The 25,745-nt window shown below is 40.2% G+C and overlaps 1 protein-coding gene across 1 annotated transcript in view; it reads left to right on the top strand.

Moving 5' to 3' along the window:
• The window catches only part of LOC115461666 (myocardial zonula adherens protein-like), a 183,881-nt gene that overhangs the window by 121,472 nt on the left and 36,664 nt on the right, over positions 1–25,745 (top strand). Inside the window, exons 10-12 of the mRNA XM_030191665.1 lie at positions 927–1,055; positions 3,707–3,801; positions 14,243–14,348. Of these exons, the coding sequence (XP_030047525.1) occupies positions 927–1,055; positions 3,707–3,801; positions 14,243–14,348 (330 nt within the window). The remainder of the gene's footprint in view (positions 1–926; positions 1,056–3,706; positions 3,802–14,242; positions 14,349–25,745) is intronic.

The raw sequence follows: 25,745 nt of genomic DNA, 5'->3' as shown, positions 1-25,745 counted from the left end.
GGTGTAAGCAAGGATGGAACATATAGATAGATGAGAGAGAAAATAAGGGACTAGTTAAAGCTAGTTGCAAATGATGTCAGAAAGGTGCTTGAAAATTATCTTGGCTAGGGTAGGAGTGGATAAACATGTCATGCTATAATATGTCCAAAGAGAATCCACATGTGTGGAGAACTCAAAAGATCCCACAGAGTATGTTAAGGAGAAGGAACAGTGGGAACTAAGACCACGGGTTCCAGAGACACTAAGTCTTACAGACCCAGCATTGAGCACTGTTAAACAACCAACAGTCTTTCTAAAGACTCCTGATGCAGGCCCTCCGGCAGAAACACAATGTTGTGTTGTCACTTTTGATTTTCAATAAAATCTTGTTTTAATTCAAGACATTGTGTGCTCCAGGCTCTGGAACCCATAGTCTTAGGTCCAACTTTTCCTTCTCCCTGCTATAATATGTGCTGCTATAATTTCCTTCCAGTATAACCTTTTCAACTTCCCGTGCCCTCTGTTGTAGTTCTCCTTTCCTTCCCTCCTGTCTCCAGGTGGGGAACATCACCTCTTACCTGTACAATGGTGCCTGCTCTTTGGACTTCAATCTGATGTCTGAATGTGTGTTTTCCTGCACATTTAGAAATCAGGTTGTATCCAGAAGGAGGCAGAAGCAGGTCAGAAGCTCTAGCAGGAAGGAGAGGTGAGAAGATTGTATTTATGGGGAAGAGGATTATAAATCATGGGGCCCTGCAAAGCTCTGGGCCAGGGTGGTTTCCTCAGTATACACTTGGGACACTTAGTCATGCCTAATGTTAAAAATATGTTTAAAATAATGTACCATTTCAGAATGTCCTGTGTATAAAATGGAAGATTGCTTGACATTTATTTTCATTTCTTAATTTCACATTTGCCGAGAAATACTTGAATGTTTTTCTTTGAAGGCACAAACAAGCAAGTATTTGAAAGCTATTGAGGAAGCCAATGAGAAAATTCAGTTTGCAGAAGCAAGAATAGGAGAAAGAGATCAGCGGATTGGAGAACTGGATAGGTTAATTTTTCACATGGACGAGGTACTCTGACATATTTTTGAATCTTTATTCCTCTATTTCAGCTAAATGATATAACTTTGTAAACTAAGATAAAAAATGAGTGGATGTGGAGTCAATATGAGCAAAAATCTCAAAACTAAATAAGCGACCTACTGTAATTACAAAATGTGTATGACCAGAAAAAAATAATAAAAACAGAAGGAAAAAGCCTCAGAGCTCCAGACCCAAAGATCTATAGAGCTAGAATGATCATAATGATCTGCGCTTCATCATTGGCTGAAAAAACCTTCTGAAAATCTCGAAGATTACTGTATGGAATACATGAAAACGTCAGTTATCAGTTATAAGAGCTTCAGGAGGGACATTTAAAGCTGGTTTGAGCTCAGTACCTTCTCTGAAGTTTGTTTATACTGTATGGGACTTTGTTTGATTGATGCAAATTGATATTTTGATGCATAAGGATAGCTGATGTTTTCATGTATTCCATACAGTAATCTTTGAGATTTTCGGAAGGTTTTTTCAGCCAATGATGAAGCGCAGATCATTATGATCATTCTAGCTCTATAGCTCTTTGGGTCTGGAGCTCTTTGAGGCTTTTTCCTTCCGTTTTTGATTATTATTTTTTTCTGGTCACACATATTTTGTAATTATAGTGGGTCGCTTATTTAATTTTATGAATTTGTAAACTAAGTGGAGTGGCCTAGTGGTTAGAGCACCAGTCTTGCAATCCAGAGGTGGCCAGTTCAAATCCCGCTGCTGCTCCTTGTGATCTTGGGCAAGTAACGTAACCTTCCATTGCCTCAGGTACAAACTTAGATTGTGAGCCCTCCTGGGACAGAGAAATATCCAGTGTACTTGAATGTAACACACCTTGAGCTACTACTGAAAAAGGTGTGCGCAAAATCTAAATAAATAAAATAAATAGAATTGTAGTTAAGAGTAGCTTTCTTTTTAAATTTAGGTGAACGTATGAATAAAAGACTAATGTTCTATATAAATGTTTATATCTATAAAGATATCCGTGTGGTATTTCAGAAGTTATGAATGTATTATATTTGTATTCTTTTGATTCAGACCCTGCACTGTGCACTGTTTGGATTTTTCCAGTGATTAAAGTATACAGTTTACATTTCCAACTGGAATTGTCTGTCCTTACTTCAAAAAAGGTTGGAAGACTTCTGATGAAGGCACTTGGTTCTGAAACACGGCCGTGTTGAGTCTTCTCGACACAAGTTGTTAAGATTCTCCAATAAAAACTAACTGGACTTTGAGAATCTTCTCTTTTGTGCTTCACTGTTTCTCTTTTGCTGTTGCTTTTCGTGAGGCTTGATTCTCCTTCCTTTGTGCCGTGTCTATGGAGAACCCATCTAGGTCATGACCCCAAATACGTGTTTTGTGACCCCATTTGGGGTCCCAACTCACAGTTTGAGAAGCTCTGCTGTAGGAGATGTCCTGAAAGGGAAAGGGGACTTGATATACCGCCTTTCTGAGGTTTTTGCAACTACATTCAAAGCGGTTTACATATATTCAGGTACTTATTTTGTACCAGGGGCAATGGAGGGTTAAGTGACTTGCCCAGAGTCACAAGGAGCTGCAGTGGGAATCGAAGTCAGTTCCCCAGGATCAAAGTCCATTACACTAACCACTAGGCTACTCCTCCACTCCAGGTGATTACAGAAAGACTTCCTTATTTATAAAACAGAAAACCCTGGTGTACACATTTCCTACTTGTTTTAGAGAATGGCAGGATCTGCTATGAAAGGATAGTATTGTGTTGTCTGGCCCTATCGTGAGGTTTTCTTCCTCTTATTTATTTAAACATATAGCTCATGCTTTTTTTGAAGGCAAGTACAGTATGTATTTTTTGCTTTGTTGCCTGCTCTTATTTACTCAGCAGGAAGACGTGGATGCTGTCAACAGAAAATGGCAGTGGTGGGACAAACATGATTCTAGCAGCAGCTGTTGAAAATATGTTGTTTTGATATCACCTTGTACTTTGTTTCTGGACCTGTGTAGGAGGTTTCTTTTGATGCATCAGGAAGCCCTGACTTCAGGGGCTTCCCTTGTTTGATTACCTTGTAAATGTGAATTGGTTTTGGCATCAGTTATGTTTTTTGTGAGCCTTCACAGTTTATGGTTTTGTAGATAAGTGAAAGGGGGAAGTTGTTGCTGACGTTAGCGCTGCCAAATCTTAGTAACTGGTGGTGGTAGGGTTTGTTACAGTCCAAAGGTATCAAGGAATTAGAGGTACACCCTTAATTGTTAGCAGAGTAGTCTAGTGGTTAGAACAATCAACTGAGAACCAGGGAAGCTAAGGTTCAAATCCCACTGATGCTCCTTCTGACCTTGGGCAAATCCCATAACCCTCTATTGCCTCAGGTACAAACTTTGATTGGAAGCCCTACAGGAACAGGAAAATATATACTGATCCTGAATTTAACTCACCTTTGGCTACTATTGAAAAGGCATAAGCTAAATCAGATTTAATATATTTAGCAAGTTTGTTTTCCTTTTTTTGTTTGTTTATCCTGCTACTAGGATTCTTTTTCTGTGGACCTCTTTAGGAAGCCATATTCTCAAATAGTTGTGCAAAGTATGGTATTGTGTGTAGAATAACAAGGACTACACAAGTGTATGTTGTCCCTCTCTAATTCATTTTATTGATGCTTCAGGAACGCCAGCACCTTCTGGTCCAGTTGTCACAGTACGAAGAACAGATGCACAGTCTTGAAGCAGAACCTCAAAGCAACGATGTGGACAAAGAGAGGTAGAGTCACATTTCTTGGAGGATCTTTCTTAAACCGATGACTACTAAGCATCAGTGGGAATTGACTGTTTTCTTAGTTTTTTGACTACCATATTGTCCAATTGAACATTGCTTTTTTTTTTTTTTTTTTTTTTTTAAATTCAGACGTTTCTTGAATTCTATGCTTGCAGCAAAGCATCTTTTGAAAATAGAGCTTGATGCACCGTTGGCTTATGTTGGTAAGGACAATGGAAAGTGTAAATTAGTCATCTTAATTACATTTATTTACATTTACATCACACCTTACCCTGTATGTGGCCCAAGGCAAGTTATAGAGAAAGACATGGGAATGGATAATCCATGGTAAAACTATGAGAACACTAAAAAATTCCAGATTTTCTTTTACCATGGGTGCAAACAGTGTTTATTTCCCTACCCCATGGGAGTGGTAATAACCCCTGCACACCCAGTAAATTGACCACCTACCATTTTACTGTTTGTCCGTCCGGCTACGCTAGTCGGCTGCTCCTCCCTGCTTGCAGTGCCATGCAATCAAGCTACCACCATCCTCCTTGAACTCCCCGTCCACTACGCATGATGTCATTCACCATTCCCATTCACCCAGGAGGAGAAGCTGGAGGACTCAGTCACTCAAGGAAGGACTCAACTGTCTGATGCGAAGCTAGCGTGCCACATGTGTAAGTCCAGTCCAGGAGCTAGAGGAACATTAATCCGACTGTTCCCCTTCTGTTCCGACATTGTGATTGTAAGTTGGCTGCTGAAGACTGGAGCTGCAGCTGGAGAGTGTCTCCTATGCCCTCAATTTAGTGGGCAGTGAGGGAAGGTTTCCCGAGTCAGGGTGTTTTCTTTCTCCCTCACTACGGCTGTCCAAGAAGCAAACAAATGCGTTTTCCGCAGAAAATGCAAAGAAAAGACTCTACAGACAAAAAACATAGAAACATGATGGCAGATAAAGGCCAAATGACCCTCCAGTCTGCCCATTCTCTGTAACCCCTAACTCTTCCTTTTCCTAAGCGATCCCATGTTCTTATCCCATGCCTTTTTAAATTCTGACACAGTCACTCCACAACCTCCACCAGGAGGCCATTTCACAGTCCACCACCCTTTTTGTGAAATAGCACTTTCTTAGATTACTCCTAAGCCTGTTCCCTCTTAACTTCATGGTATACCCCCTCCTTCAGAGCTTTCCTTCAGTTGAAAAAGGTTCACTTCGTATACATTAATACCCTTGAGATATTTAAAAGTCTCTATCATTGATCTTTCCCTCCTCTCTTCCAGCGTATACATGTTGAGGTTCATATGCGTGACCCTATATTTTTTGTGTTCAAGACCGCTTACTAATTTTGTAGCCGCCCTCTGGACCGACTCCATTCTGTTGATATCTTTTTGTAGGTGTGGTCTCCAGAACTGCACACACTACTGTAAATGGGGCCTCACCAGAGACTTATACAATGGCACTATCACCTCCTTTTTCCTGCTGGTCATCCCTCTTTTTATGCACCCAAGCATCCTTCTGGTTTTGACCGTCGCTTTTTCTACCTGTTTTGAAGCTTTAAGGGAGCGTTGCCTTGCTAACGAGAATGTGGTAAGGAGCGGCTGCCTCTGTTACTTCCTCTCTGGTCAGTTATAGCTGGCGGGTCAGCAATGTAGGTGATAACGCGAGTGGCTTTATAACCCCCCCCCCCCCCAAATCCTATTCCTCATCCTCCCCTATATGTTTTTCTGCTGTCACTAGTTTTATTGGTATTGGCACACGAGCCCCCACTTATTTTGAGGATTCCTTTCCTTTCTAACCCCCTTTGAATAAAAATTTTGTACTACATTTTTTTTTACCTCAATTACTGTTTGTAAGAATCTCTTCCTGATCCCTTCCCCATGCACATGCGTGAATTTAAACATTTTAAATTTAAACTGCCATTTATAGCCCATTTTTAATTGGGCAAGGTTCAAGGAGGATTACGATAGCGGCAAGATGACAAAATAAAAGGTGATGCAAAGACTGCAGCACCACATCATAAAAAAGCACTCAAAATGCCCAAATATTCCCCAACTCCTAATTAAAAAAAATCGATACCCTAACATAAATAGATGCAAAGATGGAATATTTGAATATAAATTTCTTACTCTATAAAGTTCACCTGTGCATTCCTGCTACCAGCATGTCTTTGGGGAGGGTATTTTCTGTTGCAGGAAGGACAGTGGAAGAAAGGAAAGCTTCACTGAATCCTGATATTGTGGATGACTTACTATTCATCTACGGATTAAAGAACCAGAACACTAGAGTATAAGGAGTGCTTCTGTTGGTGAGGTGCTTCATATTTGCTGAATGCAAGGGTGTTTCTTATAAGTGGGGCAGGGAGGGAGTGTAGGCGAGGGGATGTTTGTGAAAGGGGAGGAGGGAGGAAAGATGGGGGGGATGTATATTCTATTTTTGTTTTATAAGTGACAGTTTATTTATTCAATGCGGCTTACATATTGTATACAGGTACTTATTTGTACCTTGGGCAATGGAGTGTTAAGTGACTTGCCCAGAGTCACAAGGAGCTGCCTGTGCCTGAAGTGGGAATCGAACTCAGGTCCTCAGTTCCCCAGGACCAAAGTCCACCACCCTAACCACTAGGCCACTCCTCCACTCAGAATATTGTTCATTTTTATACTGTAATAAAATAGAAAATCAATTGTTTGAGGCTTCTGTGGATGGGGACAGAGTTCACGGGGTGGGGACGGGGCGAGGATGGGGACAAACTTTGTCTCTGTGTCATTCTCTAGCGAGTTGAACGTTATAAATTTGCATCAATACATAAAATATCATCTACACACAAAATTGAAGCAAGACAGCACTCAGACAAGGCATAATCTTATAACTACTAACCATCGCTCAAACTAAAAAAACAAATCAAGTAAAAAAATTTTAAGTCAGATGGCTTCAAAAGAATCCTCGCTTTGCTTACATTTAAAAGTCTCTCAATGATTCACTAAACACAATTGAAAAATAATTCTACAAATTAAGGTCCTGCATAAGAAAACCTCCCTTCCATGTACCTTCCAATTTTATTTCTCTTATTTTAGATTTTGCACACACCTTTTTCAGTAGTAGCTCAAGGTGAGTTACATTCAGATACTCTGGATATTTCTCTGTCCCAGGAGGGTTCACAATCTAAGTTTGTTCCTGAGGCAATGGAGGGTTAAGTGACTTGCCCAAGATCACAAGGAGCAGCAGTGGGATTTGAACTGGCCACCTCTGGATTGCAAGACCAGTGCTCTAACCACTAGGCCACTCCTCCACTCCTCTTAATGAGGGGGAACCGCAAAAACGTATCACAATGGTAAATAACTTGATCCAGTTTGTGAGTCCTCTTAAATACTATAACCAGCAATTTAAAAGTGACTGGTAGCCGGTTGAGCTCTAGAAGAACAGGGGATATATGTTTCCTCAACTGTTTCCCTGCTAGCAGTCTGGCAGTCAGATTTTGGAGAAATTAAATTAGCAAATACTGTAGTTCTTTTATGCCCTCCCCCCACCCCCCATTACAGCATTCTAAACAAGAATTGATCAAAATTTATCAAAGCACATAATCAGGGTGGCAGGGTTTTCCTTACCAAAAAACAAAACATTTTGGTTGGTTCAGTATTTTCAGTTAGAAACAGGTATTATCGTATTGCCCCACTAATTTGTGCTTCCATACTGAGGTTTTGATCCAAACTAGTAGGGTTTTCATAAATGGTATAGGTATTCCTCTCACTGTGAGATAGTTATGAACCCAAAGGTCTTTATCTTTATAAACTTCAGGTTTTCAGTATTCCATTCGAGTTTTGGGGGGGTCCTAGTGGTACAGGAAAGTGGAGATCTACATAAAACTGGAATGGAATATTAAAATGTCCTATTGCAGCTAACTGTTGAAGACAAACATAAACCGTGGTGAGAGAGTATGGAGCATTTCAGGGACTCCATATTACAAACATCAAGATAAAAGAAATGACTGACACATTTCCTTTGTAAGAGGTATTTTCCGAGGACAAGCAGGCCTATGGTGGGTAACGCGATCTGCGTTGCCTGGTCTGGAGCTTGTGACAAGCTCAGAGCTCTTTGGAACGTGAGTTGTGCTCCACCACACATGGATGTGAGTGTAACCTTGAAGTCCAGAGAGCATAGCCAATTGTTTTCCTGAATCATGGGGAGAAGGGTGCCCAGGGTGAATGGTGACTGCTGCGGAGACAGTTAAGCGGTCTTCCGCTGTGGGAGCCGGGGGCTGTCATTGGGGCGTTGCACTGCATTTAAATCAGAACTCCCATAGGACATAGAAGAAATGATCGGCAGCAGCACGTCTTTGGATTTGTGCAGCATCTGAATATGCCGGGGTCTTCAGGCTCTCAGCAGGACTGGTGCGCAGTTTGATGAAGAAGAACGCAGGATTGTATGCCATTTTGTTGGGGCTAACTGGCAGTGAGGAGCAGCCTCTGTCTGATCACTCGTGGACCACAGCCACCACTTTACAGCCTCAGGGTCTGACAGAGCATTTAACTTCATCAGGAACGTTGTTTTTTCTGCAGTTTATATTTCTCTTACACAGGCCTATTTACTGAATTGGGGACAGTTAGAATTGCTTCAAGGTGCTTCAGTTTCCCCGCACTTCTGCCCCTCCAGCTCCTAAGAGATCTTGTTTAGACCTCCAGGACTGGACAGATAAGGCTATCTCTGTTTCTCCCTCCTTATCTGATGGGGCCTGGTTCTATTCAGAGAAACCATCATTAAAGGAGCTGAGCTCTTAGAGGAGGGAGAACTCCCTCCTGAGGAGGGGGATGATCCGAAAGTACTGAGGTTGTTTCATAAAGTGGAGCTTAGTACTTCCCAAAGCATCCAGACATTCAAGACATGATTACAGCAGAATGGGTCTCGCTGGACTCGGGGCTGAGAATAGGAAGAGCCATGGCTTGCCTCTACCCACTAGTTCAGGAAGAGAAAGATAAAGTGCAGCTTCCCAGGGTGGACTCCCTGGTTATGACAGTGACTAAGAAGACCAGGCTGCCTGTGGAAGGGGCATTCTCCTAAAAGACCTACAGGATAGGAAGCTAGAAGACTCAGTGAAGCAAGCCTTTGAATTGGCCTCTTTGGGCCTTCAAGCGACAGTGCGCTGCTTGTTTGTGGCTGGAGCATGCCAGAAGTGGCATCAGCAATCTTCAACACAAGATGGGCACCATAACTCCCCACTGGAAATGGGGTCTGCCTACTGGGTGGATGCTATTTATGACATGTTACGGGTTATGGCTCACAGTATGTCTTTGGCTGTCACGGCACTTCGGCAACTTCGGTTGCGGCGTTGGGCAGCAAATGCAGCATCAAAGCCGCGTCTAATTAAACTGCCCTTTTGGGGCAAGTGGCTATTTTGGCAATTAACTTGGTGAAAGAACTGGGAGAAATGAGCCACAGTGGTTGCCAGAGGATAAGCTGAAAGTGATTATTAACTGGTGACATTGTTAAACTGGAAATTAGAGATTAAGATCTACATCTGGAGCATCGCAAAGAGCATAAATAGTTGGATTAAAACTTCAATTAGAAACATTTTATCCTGGTTTCAAGTCTAAAGCTTCAAGAGAATATTAGTGACATATGCAAAACCTTTGGATTGATGAAAACATCAGTATAAAGGTAATTATCTGCATTGTTTGTATTAGAGTTTTACTTTGCATTAAGAAAATTGGATTGTCTAAATGGGTACTGATGTTTAAGAATAATGGACAATTATGCTTTCTATGCCACTTGAGAGGTTAGTGATTAGGAAAAACACTTTGTAAAAAAGTTTTTGTGAACATTGGAGGGAAAAACTTTCTTAGATTGTAAAATAAAGTATCGTTGTTATAAATATTTCTATGTTTATTTTATAAAAAGCCTTTTATGTACTTACACTGGCGTACACACAAAAAAATCCTTTCATAAAATTATCTTAGGTGTCTATGAACCCGCAAAAACATCTCTTGGGGCCAAATGCACAAAACTTACCATGCTATTAATGTTCGGTTTAGACTGGTTCTAGCCAGTCTAAAGCAAACGTTTATGTAGCTAGTAATGCACAAAGGGGTTTTCCGTGGCTCCTAATGTGTGCCATTAGCAGCCACCAAGAGCCCCATGCAAATATATTACACTGAGCTCTTTAGTATTCTAATGTATATTTTTGGGGATGCACATCTTTCCTTCTTTCTTGAACCTTCATCTCCTTCTCTCATTCTTGGGGATTTTAACATTCATGCTAATGATCCCTCTGACTCTTATGCTTCTCAGTTTCTCGCTTTAACAGTCTCTTTCAATCTTCAACTTTGCTTCACTACTCCCACTCACCAGAAGACCACTATTTTGATCTTATCTTCTCAAACTACTCACTCTCCAGTTTCTGTGCCTCAGCTCTTCCCCTCTCTGACTATCATCTAATAACTTTCACACTTAAACACCTCCCCCCCCCCCAGTCCCATCCAATCTCAACCAATATGTTTAGGAATCTTCGGGCTGTTGTCTTTTCTACTCTGCCCTCCAGTGTTTCAAATATCTTCTTAACCATTGTGTTAGCCAAGTCTGTCAATAAGACTGTCTCTTCCTATAATATTATTTTCTCCTCTGCTCTGGATAGTCTCGCTCCTCCCATTCCCCATTCTGTAAGGCATACCAAACCCCAACCTTGGCTGACCTCTAGAATCCGCTACCTACGCTCCTGTGCATTCTCTGCCGAACGCCTTTGGCTGAAATCCTGTGCCCATGCTGACTTCATATATTTCAAATTCTTGCTGACCTCCTTCCAGTCTTCTCTTTCACTTGCCAAACAGGACTACTACATCCAGTTGACAAATTATCTTGGCTCAAACCCTCGACATCTCTTTGCCATGCTGAAATCTCTCCTCAAAGTACCTTCACCTCCAACTCCCCCTTCACTTTCTCCCCAGACTCTGGATGAGTACTTTCATGATAAGATTCATAAGATTAAACTTGAATTCTCAAACAAGTCACCTCCGCTTCTCCTTCCCTTAGTCCACTGTCTCAAACCTCCAACCCCTGCCTCCTTTTCTTTCTTTTTTTAAATCACTGAAGAGGAAACTGCACATTTTCTTTCCTCCTCGAAACTAAATACCTGTTCCTCTGATCCTATTCCCACCCATCTACTTAGCACTATCTCTCCTACTGTCATCCCTTTTATCTGTCATATCCTCAATCTTTCACTTTCCACTTCAACTGTTCCGATGCCTTCAAACATTCCGTAATCACATCACTCCTCAGAAAACCTTCATTGGACTCACCCTGTCCTTCCAACTATCGCCCCATCTCCCTCCTCCCTTTCCTGTCCGAGATACTTGAATGTGCTGTTCACTGCCGTTGTCTTGACTTTCATCTCAAGCTATTCTTGATCCACTTCCATCTGGCTTTTGCCCTCTTCATTCAACTGAAACAGCGCTTGCTGAAGTCTCCAGTGACCTGTTCCTGGCCAGATCCAAAGGCCTCTATTTTATCCTCATCCTTCTTGATCTATCTGCTGCATTTGACATTGTTGATCACTGCCTACTCCTTGATACACTGTCCTCACTTGGATTTCAGGGCTCTGTTGTTTCCTTGTTTTCTTCTTATTTCTCCCATCATACTTTGTGTATACTGTGGTAGATCCTCCTCCACTTCTATCCCACTATCAGTTGGTGTACCTCAGGGATCTGTCCTGAGACCTCTTCTTTTCTCCATCTATACTCCTTCTCTTGATACTCTGATCTCATCCCATGGTTTTCAGTATCCTCTTTATGCTGATGACTCTCAGATCTACTCCACATTTCAGCAGGAATCCAGGCCAAAGTATCAGCTTGCCTGTCTGACATTGCTGCCTGGATGTCTCACTGCCATCTGAAACTAAACATGACCAAGACTGAGCTTCTTATCTTTTCCCCCCAAACCAACCTCTCCTCTTCCCCCATTCTCTTTCTGTATGGATAAGACTCTTATCCTTCCTTGTCTCATCTCATAACCTTGGGTCATCTTTGACTCCTCTCTCTCCTTTTTCACATATTCAACAGACTGCTAAAACCTGTCGTTTCTTTCTGTATAATATGACCAAAATGTGGCCTTTCCTTTCTGAACACACTACCAGAACCCTTATCCACATTCTCATCCACACAATAGTCTCGCTTAGACTATTGCAACTTACTTCTCGCAGGTCTCCCATTAAGCCATCACTCGCCCCTTCAATCTGTTCAAAATTCTGCTGCACGACTTATATTCTGCGAGTGTCGCTATGCTCATATTAGCCCTCTCCTCAAGTCACTTCATTGACTCCCTATCCATTTCTGCATACAGTTAAGACTCCTCTTACTGTCTTACAAGTGGGTGCATTCACTCTGCAGCTCGTCAGTACCTCTCCACTCTTATCTCTCCCTACACTCCTCCCTGGGAACTCCATTCACTGAGTAAATCTCTTATCAGCACCCTTCTCCTCCAGTATAACTACAGACTCTGTTCCTTTTATCTTGCTGCACCATATGCCTGGAATAGACTTCCTGAGCCGGTACATCTAGCTCCATCTCTGGCCGTCTTCAAATGTAGGCTAAAAGACCACCTTTTTGATGCTACGTTTAACTCCTAACCCTTACTCACTTGTTCAGTACACATGTTTTATCATTCCCACCTTAGTAGTTCCCTTATTCCTTATTTGTCTTGTTTGTCCTAATTAGATTGTAAGCTCCGTCAAGCAGGGACTGTCTCTTCATGTCCAGTGTACTGCGCTGCATATGTCTAGTAGCACTTTAGAAATAGGTAGTAGTATCAGTAGATTATGGCCTTGAGATGGATGTTTTTGCACTGAAAATATCCAAAATGAATAGCCATTTTGCAAAGTGAGACATACAACTTTTGAATGATTTAAAAAAACAAAAAAACCCAAGGACATGAATGTCTGTCTGGCATCACTTTCAAAAATACAGCCAAACAGATGTCCTTGCAGAACAGTGGAGTAGCCTAGTGGTTAGTGCAGTGAACTGTAAACCAAGAGACACAGGTACAAACACCATTATAATTATTTTTTTGTAAATGTGATCCCTCTAGAACCTGAAAAATACCTGCTGTACCTGAATGTACACCACTTCAATATCCTTCAGGCTTGCAGTTGTCTTATATATTTAGGTACAGCAAGTTTCTGTTTCTGGAAGGCTCAGAATTATTAAAAAAAAAAAAAAAAAGAAGTTGAAGTGGGACTTGAATATGGGTCCTTTGGTTCAGTCCCCTGCACTGAATACTAGAGTACTCATCTGACCTCTTCCTGCTTTGTTCAGAATGGCTATAATATTTGCAACTGACATAGAGCTTGGGAGATAGAGGGGGACAGCAACCACTGGAGAATTAAGGAGGGTTATTGCCTTAATCCCCTCAATGGTCAGCTGCTCAATTAGGACAACATTTTGTAACTTGGACATGACTGAAACAGGTCTAGAGAAAAACATCCTTCTTTTTAGACACGGACATTTCTTCCTATTCGAAAATCCCTTTTGGATGTTCTTCATTTGGGCCCTCTGTAGTCCTCTTTAAAACATGCCCACAACACGCCTCCTTACTAATTGAATGAACTACAGTGTGAAACATCCAAACTCTGATTTTGCAAAATCAGGATTTGGATGTTTTTTAAGGCATTTTAAGATGTTCATCTGCATCGAAAATGAGCACCATAGTATTTTGAACACTTGCCTTAATATTGCTGTTAAGAAGCAAAGTATTGTGTTGTTATTTTTCTTTACTGCCTTACTTGGACATAGTCCAACCCGATTTACAAGACACAAAAATAATGCATAATAAATGTACCATAAAAGTGATATGTGATTAAAAACACACCGTACAGGTCTTTATCTGCTGTCATTTACTACATTACGTTACTTGAAAGGCAATATCTCGACATGCCATAGAACTTCAGAATTTCATGTGCTTTGCTGTGGGAATCTCCAATTTGCCAGAGTGTTAGCAATCTGTTATGTTGACTTATAATAACATAAACAGAATCAACTGAAAACAGAAATTTCTGAAAGTTAGTGAATGGCAGTTGAAAGTTCCATGGGACTTTGCAGCAATCTCTAGTTGACTGAGTGCTTAGCTTCTAGGTGCTAAGAAGTGTTATTGCTGGGCAGCAATTGGTTGGCCAGTAAGAACCTGTGGGCTGTCAAACTATAATATTGATCCAGAGCTGCACTTCAATATAAAGTGCCCATTGAAGTTTAGTAATGAAAGTTAATGATTAAAGTAATTACTTGCTTGATATAAATACTATTGAACATTTACTAGCTGCTCATTTTATAGTTCATTGATTTTAGTGGAATTTTGCTTATGTTTAGATGCTGAGTCTTGAGTCATTTGGAGTAATTCATATGGGATTTCATTTTTTATACCACATTGCCTCATAAATTAGTTACTGAATCTTCCTTCCTGTTGTGATAGATCTCAGCATCTGGAAGAAGCAGCAGTCAGTCTACGTGAACGAATTAAACACCTAGATGACATGGTCCATTGCCAGCAGAAGAAAGTCAAAAATATGGTTGAAGAGGTACTCTCTGGCCAAGAATCATATTTTTTAAATACCTCTCATAAATATCAGTATTGTTTATCTCTAAGATGCTGGGACCCTACATTAATTCAATGTTCTTTAGCTGCTGTATGCCAGGAAAAAACTCAAAATATTGTTTACTGTTTTATCTTGCACATATTTAAAGCTTTCTTCTAGTAATATGAATAATTTATTTTTTGTATTTTAAAAGTGAACTATTGTAAAGAAATGGTATGTTTACATAGGTTGTATGTTTGATTTTCATCAAGAGTTGCAATAATAAATTAGGAATTGCTGTAATACAGTTCATCCAGACACACATCATATATTTAGTCCATGAAAAATACTTATTGGCTAAAATGTGACACATGGAAAGAATGTGGTCTCCATGGAAAATTAAATCAAATCTGTTATCTTTATAATTAGTGGTTATGCTAGAGGAGGTTAGACAGTCCATTTGTCATGCTGGTTAATGTATGAGCATTTTATGAGCAAAACAGTACAGTAATACACTAATGTCCTGTTTACTAAGGTGCGCTAGCATTTTTAGCGCATGCTAAACGCTAGAGACACCCATATATTCCTATGGGTGTCTCTAGCGTTAGCACACGCTAAAAATGCTAGTGTGCCTATAGCATGGCTTAGTAAACAGGGCCCTAAGTTAAGTTTGTATTGTATCAGTCAGCAGAAGCACATTAAACTGGGGAAGAAATATGTTAATATAATATATACAGATTATTGTTGCCAGGATACTTGGAGGGGCATTTTCGAAAGAAACATGCAAGTTGGGATTTGGACTTCTTTGTAAAACGTCCAAATCCAGGGGTGGGGAAAACCGTATTTTCGAAAAAAGATGGATGCCCATCTTTTGTTTCGAAAATACCAAGGACGTCCTTAGACATGGACATCTTTGACTTTCAGCGATTTTCGAAACCAAAGACGTCCCATGTCAAAAACGTCCAAATGCAAGCCATTTGGACGTGAGAGGAGCCTGCATTTGTAGTGCACTGGTCCCCCTGACATGGCAGGAAACCAACTGGGCACCCTAGGGGGCACTGCAGTGGCCTTCATAAATTGCTCACAGGTACATAGTTCCCTTACCATCTGTGCTGAGCCCCCAAACTCCACTGCCCCCAACTGTACATCATTACCATAGCCCTTTCGGTTGAAGGGGGGCACCTAGATGTGGGTACAGTGGGTTTCTGGCGGGTTTAGGAGGGCTCGCTGTTTTCTCCACAAATGTAACAGGTAGGGGGGGTATGGGTCTGGGTCCGCGTGTCAAGTGCACTGCACCCACTAAAACTGCTCCCGGGACCTGCATGCGCTGTCATGGACCTGTGTATGACATCTGAGGCTGCCACAAAATATTTTTAAAGATGTTTTTTGAGGGTGGGAGGGGGTTAGTGACCACTGGGGGAGAGTAACAGGAAGTCATCCCCGATTCCCTCCGGTGGTCATCTGGTCATTTCAGGCGCCTTTTTGTGCCTTATTCGTAAAAAAAAAAAAACATGTCCAAGTGAAAACGTCCCAGTTTTACTTTAGGACGTCCCTGCTTTTTTCGATTATGGCTCAGACGTCCAAGTGTTAGGCACGCCCAAGTCCCGCCTTCCCCATGCCTCCGACACTCCCCCTTGAAATTTGGACGTCCAAAATCGGGTTTCGATTGTACCAATTTGGATGTCTCTGGGAGATGGACGTCCATGTTCCGATTTATGTCGAAAGATGGACGTCCATCTCTTTCGAAAATGAGCCTGTTGGTGTCCTTTTTGTGAAAACTGAGAAATATAGTACAACTGGAAGCATTTAGTAGTAATAGTATTTATACAGACCTTAATGGAGGGGAAAAAACACTTTTATGGTTTGCTACAAAATAAGTACTTTCTGGGACAGCTGTGAGAACACAAGGTGGCAATTCAGGCAAAGCGATGTAGCAAGACTCTTGAAGATTGGCACTGTATCTTCAGATGGGAGCAAATAATTTGTTCCAGTAATTGGGTTGAGTTTTTCAATTAAGTTTGATATAACCAATAAGGAGAACTACTATGCATTCTTAGAGTAAAATCTAGGGCTTGATGTATTGTGGTTCCTCCCGTTTTCCACATATTGCTCAGACTTGTAATAAATTTGTTAAACAAGGTGGCTGCCTATACTCAAGAACTTGGTCTTCATTCTGAAATAAAATATAAGGGCTCCTACCCAATAGAAAGGTCAGGTAGAAGCATGAGCTTTTGCAGGCACTTTGTTTTCTTTTCTGTAGCTGATGAAATTATTGGGGGGTTTTTTTCAATATGCCTTGAATTTTTCAGTATGGAACTCTACAAAAGCAGCATCTTTCAATAGTTATTTGTTTGGACTTTGAAGAGTTGGCCTTTAGTCTTTATGCAATTGCTTATATATGGAACTCCTTCTTGATGTGTCAATTGATCATAGCCCAAACCTTCCCTTCTTCCTCTGGCCTACAGATGTGTCTTGATTAGAAGGGATGCTGAATTTCCATCTCGGTTTAGATTTGGATTAGATTTTATAGTTAGATTTTTTTCCAAAACCAAGCTCAGAGTGAGTTACAGTGCAGGTACTGTAGATTCCTCCTTTCTATAAAGGGCTCATAGTCTAAGGGTTCAGTTTACTAAGCTACATTATTTGCCATTAATACAGCGCAATGCACACATTTTTATTCTAACATGTTAAATAATAATGATCTGTGAGACATGCAGATGCATGCAAAGCAGTTCATTATTATTATGCAAAATAAATAACTTCACAAGCTGCATTATTCATTGAATGTTAACATCACCTCAGGAAGTGTTAACTTTCTCTTGGATGCATTGGTCTGCTGATGGGGGATAGTGCTCCCAGGGATTTCTTAAAATGTTTAAAATGCTTCCCCTATCCTTTAATCCCTTAAGAATGGCACCTCTTGGACCAGTCCCATCCCTTACACCTGATCCTTTATTTAAAAAAATAAAGTGGGTACCCTCTTGGGTCTCTTGATCCATGTTTAAAATTTTCCTGTCCTCTACCCACCTGCCCTGGAGCCATCTCCCATGCTAGATTCCTGATTCAAGTTTAAATTGTTTAAATTTAACAATTCTCTCTCAAATCCCTCACCTGTCCAGTGTTCACTCTAAGCTGTGCAGGAGTCTTCTGACCTCATTCCTTCCAGTGGGGTTGATGCTTCAATATAGAGTTTTCAGGAACAGGAAGGTCCTCTAGAGTCCTGCAGCACTTGCCTATGTGGTATTGAAACATTACCATCACTGGCAGGAATGAAGGTGGAGGATTTCTGCATAGTTTAGAGGGAATGGGCCAAAGTGATCCTTGGTTGCTCTTGCTCAAGTAGCTGCTTTCTCTGAAATAGTGCCAGCAGACCTCTAGAAATTGTCGTGCATTACTACTGCTAGGGGGCAGGCTACCAGAGCTGTGGGAATCCATAGATGCAGCTGTTTTAAGGATCAGGGATGGTGGTTGCTCAAGGAGCTACAGCTTTGTTTTTGAAGTAGTCAGGGGAGTGGGGGTCTATTATTGAACATTCACCGACCCCATTAAAAGATAATGGGCCCAGTTAGAGGCTAGAGGTTGGCAGGATAAAAATTTTTACTTTGTTTAGTTTCCCATGGGTTTTTCTTTTTGTTTTTTGAATTTTCCCCTTGTTTCAGTCACACTATCTCACAATAGTATGACTTGTTGCTCAAATAGGGCATATTAATGATGACACAGGAAAGACAATCAAAATAAGAGATTTTCTTTCTCCAACTGGCTGTGCCTAAAGGATCCAGAAGAGGCTATGAAAGTAGAACTGCTGGGGATAAACTAAATCGTAGTGATAGGGCGGATCGAATTGATGGAGGGGGGTAGCATTGTATGTTAAGGAGGGCGTTGATTCAAATAGATTGAAAATTCTACATGACACGGAACACATCTTGGAATCCCTATAAATTGAAATTCCATGTGTAAAGGGGAAAAGGATAGTGATAGGAATCTACTACCGTCCACCTCGCCAAGATGGACAGATGTAGAAATGTTATCAGAAATTAGGGAATATAACAAACTGGGGAACACAATAATGGGTGATTTCAATTACCTCGATATTGACTGGGTAAATGTAACAACAGGGCATGCTAGGCAGGTAAAATCCTTTGACGAAATCAAGGACTGCTTTATGGAGCATCTGGTACAGTAGCCAACAAGAGGAGAAAAAATTCTAGATCTAGTCCTTAGTGGAGCGCATGATCTGGTACAGTAGGTAATAGTGCTGGGGCCACTTGATAACAGTGATCATAATATGACCAGATTTAATATCTGCTTTGGAGTAAGTACACACAGGAAATCCAATACGCTAACATTTAAGTTTCAAAAGGGAGGCTATGATAAAATGAGAAGAATGGTGAAAAAAAATCTTAGAGGAGCAGCTGCAAAGGTCAAAAATACTATCCTGAAAGCCCAGGCCAAATATATTCCACATATTAAAAAAGGAGGAAGGAAGACCAAACAACAGCCAGCATGGTTAAAAATTGAGGTGAAGGAAGCTCTTAGAGCTAATAAAAAATCCTTCAGAAAATGGAAGAAGGATCCAACTGAAAATAATAAGAAACAGTGTAAGGAATGGCAAGTCAAATGCAAAGCACTGATAAGGAAGGCAAAGAGGGGCTTTGAAAAAAAGATTGTGTTGGTGGCAAAAACACATAGTAAAAATTTTTTAGGTATATTAAAAGCAAGAAGCTGACAAAAGAATCTGATCGCTAGATGACTGAGGGGTAAAAGGGGCAATCAGGGAAGAGAAAGCCATAGCGGAGAGATTAAATGAATTCTTTGCTTTGGTCTTCAAAGATTTGGGAAAGATACCGGTGCCAGAAATGGTATTCAGAGCTGACTAGTCAGAGAAACTAAATGAAATCTCTATAAACCTGGAGGATGTAATGGTACAATTTGACAAATTGAAGAGTAGCAAATCACCTGGACCGGATGCTGATAAAACTGAAAAATGAACTTGCAGAACTATTTTTAATAATATGTAATTTATCTTTAAAATCAAGCATGGTACTGGAGGGTGGCAAATGTAACGCCGATTTTTTAAAAAGATTCCAGAGGTGATCCGGGAAATTATAGACCGGTGAGCCTGACGTTGGTGCCGGGCAAAATGGCAGAGACTATTATAAAGAATAAAATCACAGAGCATATTCAAAAGCATGGATTAATAAGACAAAGCCAACATGGATTTAGTGAAGGGAAATCTTGCCTCACCAATCTATTACATTCTTTGAAGGGGTGAACAAACATGTGGATAAAGGTGAGCCGGTCGATATTGTGTATCTGGATTTTCAAAAGGAATTTGACAAAGTACCTTCTGAAAGATTCCAGAGGAAATCTGAGAGTCATGGGATACGAGGTAGTGTCCTATTGTGGATTAAAAACTGGTTAAAAGATAGAAAACAGAGAGTAGGGTTAAATGGTCAGTATTCTCAATGGAGAAGGGTAGATAGTGGTGTTCTACAGGGCTCTGTGCTGGGACCGCTGCTTTTTAACATATTTATAAATGATCTAAAGATGGGAGTAACTAGTGAGGTAATTAAATTTGCTGACAACACAAAGTTATTCAAAGTTGTTAAATTGCAAGAGGATTGTGAAAAATTACAAGAGGACCTTACGAGACTGAGAGACTGGGCGTCTAAATGGCAGATGACGTTTAATGTGAGCAAGTGCAAAGTGATGCATGTGGGAAAGAGGAACCCGAACTATAGCTACATAATGCAAGGTTCCACATTAGCCGTCACCGACCAAGAAAGGGATCTGGGCGTCATCGTTGATGATACTTTGAAACCCTCTGCTCAGTGTGCAGCAGCGGCTAAGAAAGCAAATAGAATGTTAGGTGGTATTAGGAAAGGAATGGAAAACAAAAATGAGGACGTTATAATGCCTTTGTATCACTCCATGGTGCGAACGCACCTCGAATATTGTGTGCAGTTCTGGTCACCACATCTCAAAGAAGATATAGTGGAATTAGAAAATGTACAGAGAAGGGCGACGAAAATGATAAAGGGGATAGGATGATTTCTCTTTGAGGAAAGGCTAAAGTGGCTAGGGCTCTTCAGCTTGGAGAAAAGATGGCTGAGGGGAAATATGATAGAGGGCTATAAAATATTGAGTGGCGTGGAACGGGTAGACATGAATCGATTCTTTACTCTTTTTCCAAAAATATTAGAACTAGGGAGCATGCAATGAAGCTACAAGGTAGTAAATTTAAGATGAATTGGAGACATTATTTCTTTACTCAACGTGTAATTAAACTCTGGAATTTGTTGCCAGAGAATGTAGTAAAAGTGGTTAGCTTAGTGGGGTTTAAAAATAGGTTTGGATGGCTTCCTAAAAGAAAATTCCATAGACCATTATTAAAATGAACTTGGGAAAAATCCACTGCTTATTTCTAGGATTGGCAGCATAAAATGTATTGTACTGTTTTGGGATCTTGCCAGGTACATGAGACCTGGATTGGCCACTGTTGGAAACAGGATGCTGTGCTTGATGGCCCTTCAGTCTGTCGCAGTATGGCAATACTTGTGTACTTATGTATTCTCTAACAAAGAAACAGGGGTAAAAGTAAACTACTCTGTCTTGCACAAGAAAGGATAGCTAGAGGGCACACACACACTCTTAACAAGAGTTGCATTTTGTCAGATGCTCAGAAATACCATTGTTAGCCAATTTAACATTAGTCATTGGTCCTAGGAAAGTTAGATGCATTCAAGGCTTGCTTATGGAAGTTCGGTGAGTGAAATTATCTACTGTCATGGGAGAGGAACCCAAGCTGCAAAGAATGCCACGGGAGAGGCAGAAGCAGGAGTCACTTGCATGATCCCTCCATTACCAGCATGTGCCAAGGAAACCAGAAGGAAGACTCCTCTGGAGTCTTTCATGAGGTACTTTGTCAAACGCCTTTTGAAAATTCAGATACACAATATCGACCGTCTCAACTTTATCCACATGTTTGTTCACCCCTTCAAAGAAATGTGATAGATTGGTGAGGCAAGATTTCCCTTCACTAAATCCATGTTGGCTTTGTCTCATTCATCGATGCTTTTGAATATATTCTGTAATTTTGTTCTTTATAATAGTCTCTACCATTTTCCCAACAGTGTCTACCATTATAAAACAGGTTACTATGCTTTTGAATTTTTCTCTTACTTTTCTCTTACAATATACCTTTGCATCCTTTGAGCAGCAGCATTGATGCTCCCCTTTATGTAAAACAATAAAAAAAAAGAGCAAAAGTTTCTAAAAATCCTTCCTGCACTGTACTTGAAACAGCAGGTTTTTTTTTTTTTTTGGCAAAACAGTGGTGCCACTGTCGGGAGTTTTCCCCCTACTTGTTTAAATAAGGTTCAGTGAAACATGGAGAAAGTTGAAAGACCCTGGATTAGAAGTTTCATTGAAGGTTTGGCATCTTCCAGTACGAGTGGGTGTGTTGGCAACTAAAGAGATCAGCAAGTTAAGTTGTTTTGTACCTATATTTAATAAATGCAAGAGTTTAATATATAATAAGATTGGGAACAGTACTTTTTGGAATTTATAATAGAGAAGTTGGAAGTGTATTTCATATGCTTTGCTGTTAAGAGTGGAATCCTTGTGGATAGAAATTTCATGTGTGAAGGGATAATGTATACTAGTAGGGCTGTATTACCATCTGCCAGGATAGAACGAACAGACAGATGAAGAAATGTTTACAGAAATAAGTAAAACTGGCAAATTGGGTAAGATTATAATAATGGGTGGCTTCAATTACCTCAATATTGACAGGATAAATGTTATGCAAGGGAGTGCTAGGGAGGTAAAATTCCTAGATGTAATAAATGAGTACTTCTTGGAGCAAATGGTCCAAGAACCGACAAGAGGGGGAGCTATTTTAGATCTAGTCCTTAGTGGTATGGATATGCTACAAGAGGTAATGATGTTGGATCAAATTTGAGGTGATATCTGGAGTGAGGTCACTAAGAAAATTGCTGTAGCAGCATTTAGTTTTCAAAAGGGTGACTATGACAAAATGAGAAAAATGGTTAAAAAGAAGCTAAAAGGATCGGCCACAAAGGATAAGGCTTTAAATCAGACATGAATGTTTTTTAAAAATACCATTGTGGAAGCCCAGACCAGATATATTCCACTTAATAAAGGTGGAAAGAAGAGCAAACGACAGCCAGCATGGTTAAAAGGTGAAGTGAAAGAGGCTGTTAGAGCCGAAAGAACATCCTTCAAACAATGAAAAAAGGATTTGAATGAAGAAAATAAGAAGCAACATAAGCACGGTCAAGATTGATACATATTTTCAAAGCACTTAGCCTTCCAAAGTTCCATAGAAACCTATGGAACTTTGGAAGGCTAAGTGCTTTGAAAATATGCCTCAAAGCATTGATAAAGAAGGCTAAAAGAGAATATGAAGAAAAACTTACTGCGGAAACAAAAACTCATAGTAACTCCTTTTTGAGGTACATCAGATCATGAAGGAGCAAAAGAGACGCTCAGGGAGGACAAGGCCATAGTAGAGTTTGAATGAATTCTTTGCTTTGTTCTTTATGGAAGAAGATGTAAGTGATCTACCTGTACCAGAAATGGTTTTCAAGGATGATGATGTGGAGAAATTGGAAGAAATCTCGGTGAACTTGGAAAACGTACTGAGCCAGATCGACAAAGAGTAGTAAAGCACCTGTACTGGAGGAGGAAATATTTTTTCACTCAAAGAATAGTTAGGCTCTGGAACTCTTCCAACCCCTCACTATACATTCTTCCTTAATTAACAACACGCTTTCCCAATACACCCTCCTCCCACTTCCCTACCTCTTCCACCCCTCCTCCCTTACTCATCTTACTTACCCACATCTAATTGACCACCTCTTTATACACTATATTACAATTGTTATCCATTCTATGTTACTTTGTAAACCTGTTATACTATGTAAGCCGCATTGAACCTGCTAATAAGTGGGAAAGCGCGGGGTATAAGTGTTACAAATAAATAAATAAACTCATTGCCCAGAGGATTTAGTAACAGTGGTTAGTGTATCTGGCTTTAAAAATGGTTTGGACAAGTTCCTGGAGGAAAAGTCCATAGTCTGTTTTTGAGATGGACATGGGGGAAGCCACTGCTTGTCCCAGGGATTGATAGCATGGAATGTTGCTGTTGAGTTTCTGCCAGGTACTTGTGACCTGGATTGGCCACTGTTGGAAGGAGGATACTGGGCTAGATGGACCATTGGTCTGACCCAGTATGGCTATTATGTTCTTATGGGTTATTGTAATGTTTTATGTATAGGTTTACCCAGCATGCTCTTTAAGAAATTACAAATAATTCAGAATGCGGCAGCCAGATTATTGTTGGGAGGGTATCGCTGTGATAGTGGCAAATCTCTCTTGAATAAATTACACTAGCGTCCTGTTCATTTTAAATGAATAGCTTTGATTTTCAAAGTGTTACCTTATCAGATACCAGTATATTTAAAAGAGAAACTTATTTCTTACATTCCAAACTGGCGGCTGCGATCAGGTCAAGGTAGCTTACTCTACAGGTCATGGGAGTGGTCATTGTTAAATAAATAGATTAGATGGCGGTTGAAGGCCTTTTGAGTGATTGGACCAGATTTAGGAAGTAAACTCCCCATGAAGTTGAAATAAGAAAAGCAGTTTATGAGAAAGTTAAAAACATTTTTGTTTCCCCAATAAATTTAACTTTTTCTTAATAATTTAGTAATTCTTTTTTTTTCCTGGTCTTATTGTTAATCTGATGCTGTTTGTTATTCTCTGTTCCATACTTGTATTGCTTTTATGCATTCTGCAAACCATTTTGAATGATCACTAGATCAGTAAAATAGTATTTAAATGTACATAAAATACATAAAATCAGAAAGATTTGAGTCCTTGAAGACTCAGCAGTATCTTATGCTGCTTGTATTTACCTCCCTACCCTGATATTGTGACTTAAAATATCAAATAATTTTGGTTTCCTGTTTTAGGGAGCTGTGCCGTGTACATTATTCTAGATGGAAAGGTAACTGTTTATTGGGGGGGTGTATTAAAGCTTCGTTTCATGTTCTAATTTAGTGACTGGGATGGATTGATGCACAGCCTGGCACAGAGTAGGTTTGTAGCATTTTTTTGGTTAAGTTTTCAGTAGAGCTGGCGTAGTACTGCATTGTACCAGGTACAAATCTTCTGTAAGATTTATTACTCTGTGTCAAGCCCAGTGGAAACTCATGAGGAAGATGGATGAAAATGCACATGTGCTGGATGCTGTGAAATGAAACACCTTTTTACTTGATATAGCTATGTGAATGTTATCTTCTGTTGCCTACAGAAAAGGTGACAAATGGAATGGAGTAAAATAACAGCAATCTGATCAGACGTGTACATTTGGAATATTCAGAAGACATTTGACAAAGTATCTCATGAACAACTCCTGAGGAAATTAGAAAGTCGTGGGATAGAAGGCAGTTCCTCTTGTGGATGAAGAACTGGTTAAAAGACAGAAACCAGAATAGGGTTAAATGGTCAGTATCTTCAATGGAGAAAGGTAGATAGGATTCCCCAGGGTCTGTACTGGGATTGCTTCTTAACGTATTTATAAATGATCTAGAGAAGGGAATAACTAGTGAGGTAATTAAGTTTGCTGATGACACAAAGTTATTCAAAGTTGTTAAATCACAAGAGGATTGTGAAAAATTGCAAGAGGGACCTTATGAAACTGGGAGACTGGGCATCCAAATGGCAGATGACATTTAATGTGAAAACGTGCGAAGTGAAGCATGTAGGAAAGAAGAACTCAAACTATAGCTGTGTGATGCGAGGTTCCACATTAGGAGTCACCACCCAGGAAACGGATCTAGGTGTCATCGTTGATGATACGTTGAAACCTTCTGCTCAGGTGCAGCAGCTGCTAAGAAATCAAATAGAACGTTAGGAATTATTAGGAACGGAATGGACAACAAAACTGAGAATATTATAATACCCTTGTATCGCTCCATGGTGCAACCACACTTTAATATTGTGTGCAATTTTGTTCACTGCATCTCTAAAAAGGTATATTGAAATTAGAAGGGCAACAAAAATGATAAACAGAATGGGATGACTTCCCTATGAGAAAAGGTTAAAGAGGCTAGGACTCTTCAGCTTGGAGAAGAGATGGCTGAGGAAAGGTATGATAGAAGTCTAAAATACTGAGTGGACTGGAAATGGTAGACATGAATCACTTGTTTACTCTTTTAAGCAATACAAGGACTGGGGGGCATGCAAAGAAGCTATTAAGTAGTAAGTTTAGAACAAATTGGAGAAAATATTTCTTCACTCAATGTGTAATTAAACTCTGGAATTCGTTGCCAGAGAATGTGGTAAAAGTGGTTCTCCAAGGACAAGCAGGCC

This window comes from Microcaecilia unicolor, chromosome 1, assembly GCF_901765095.1.
Source record: "Microcaecilia unicolor chromosome 1, aMicUni1.1, whole genome shotgun sequence".
In the NCBI taxonomy this organism is placed as follows: domain Eukaryota; kingdom Metazoa; phylum Chordata; class Amphibia; order Gymnophiona; family Siphonopidae; genus Microcaecilia; species Microcaecilia unicolor.
The sequence above is the reverse complement of the archived record's forward strand: the minus strand, read 5'-3'. Positions and strand labels throughout refer to the sequence as shown.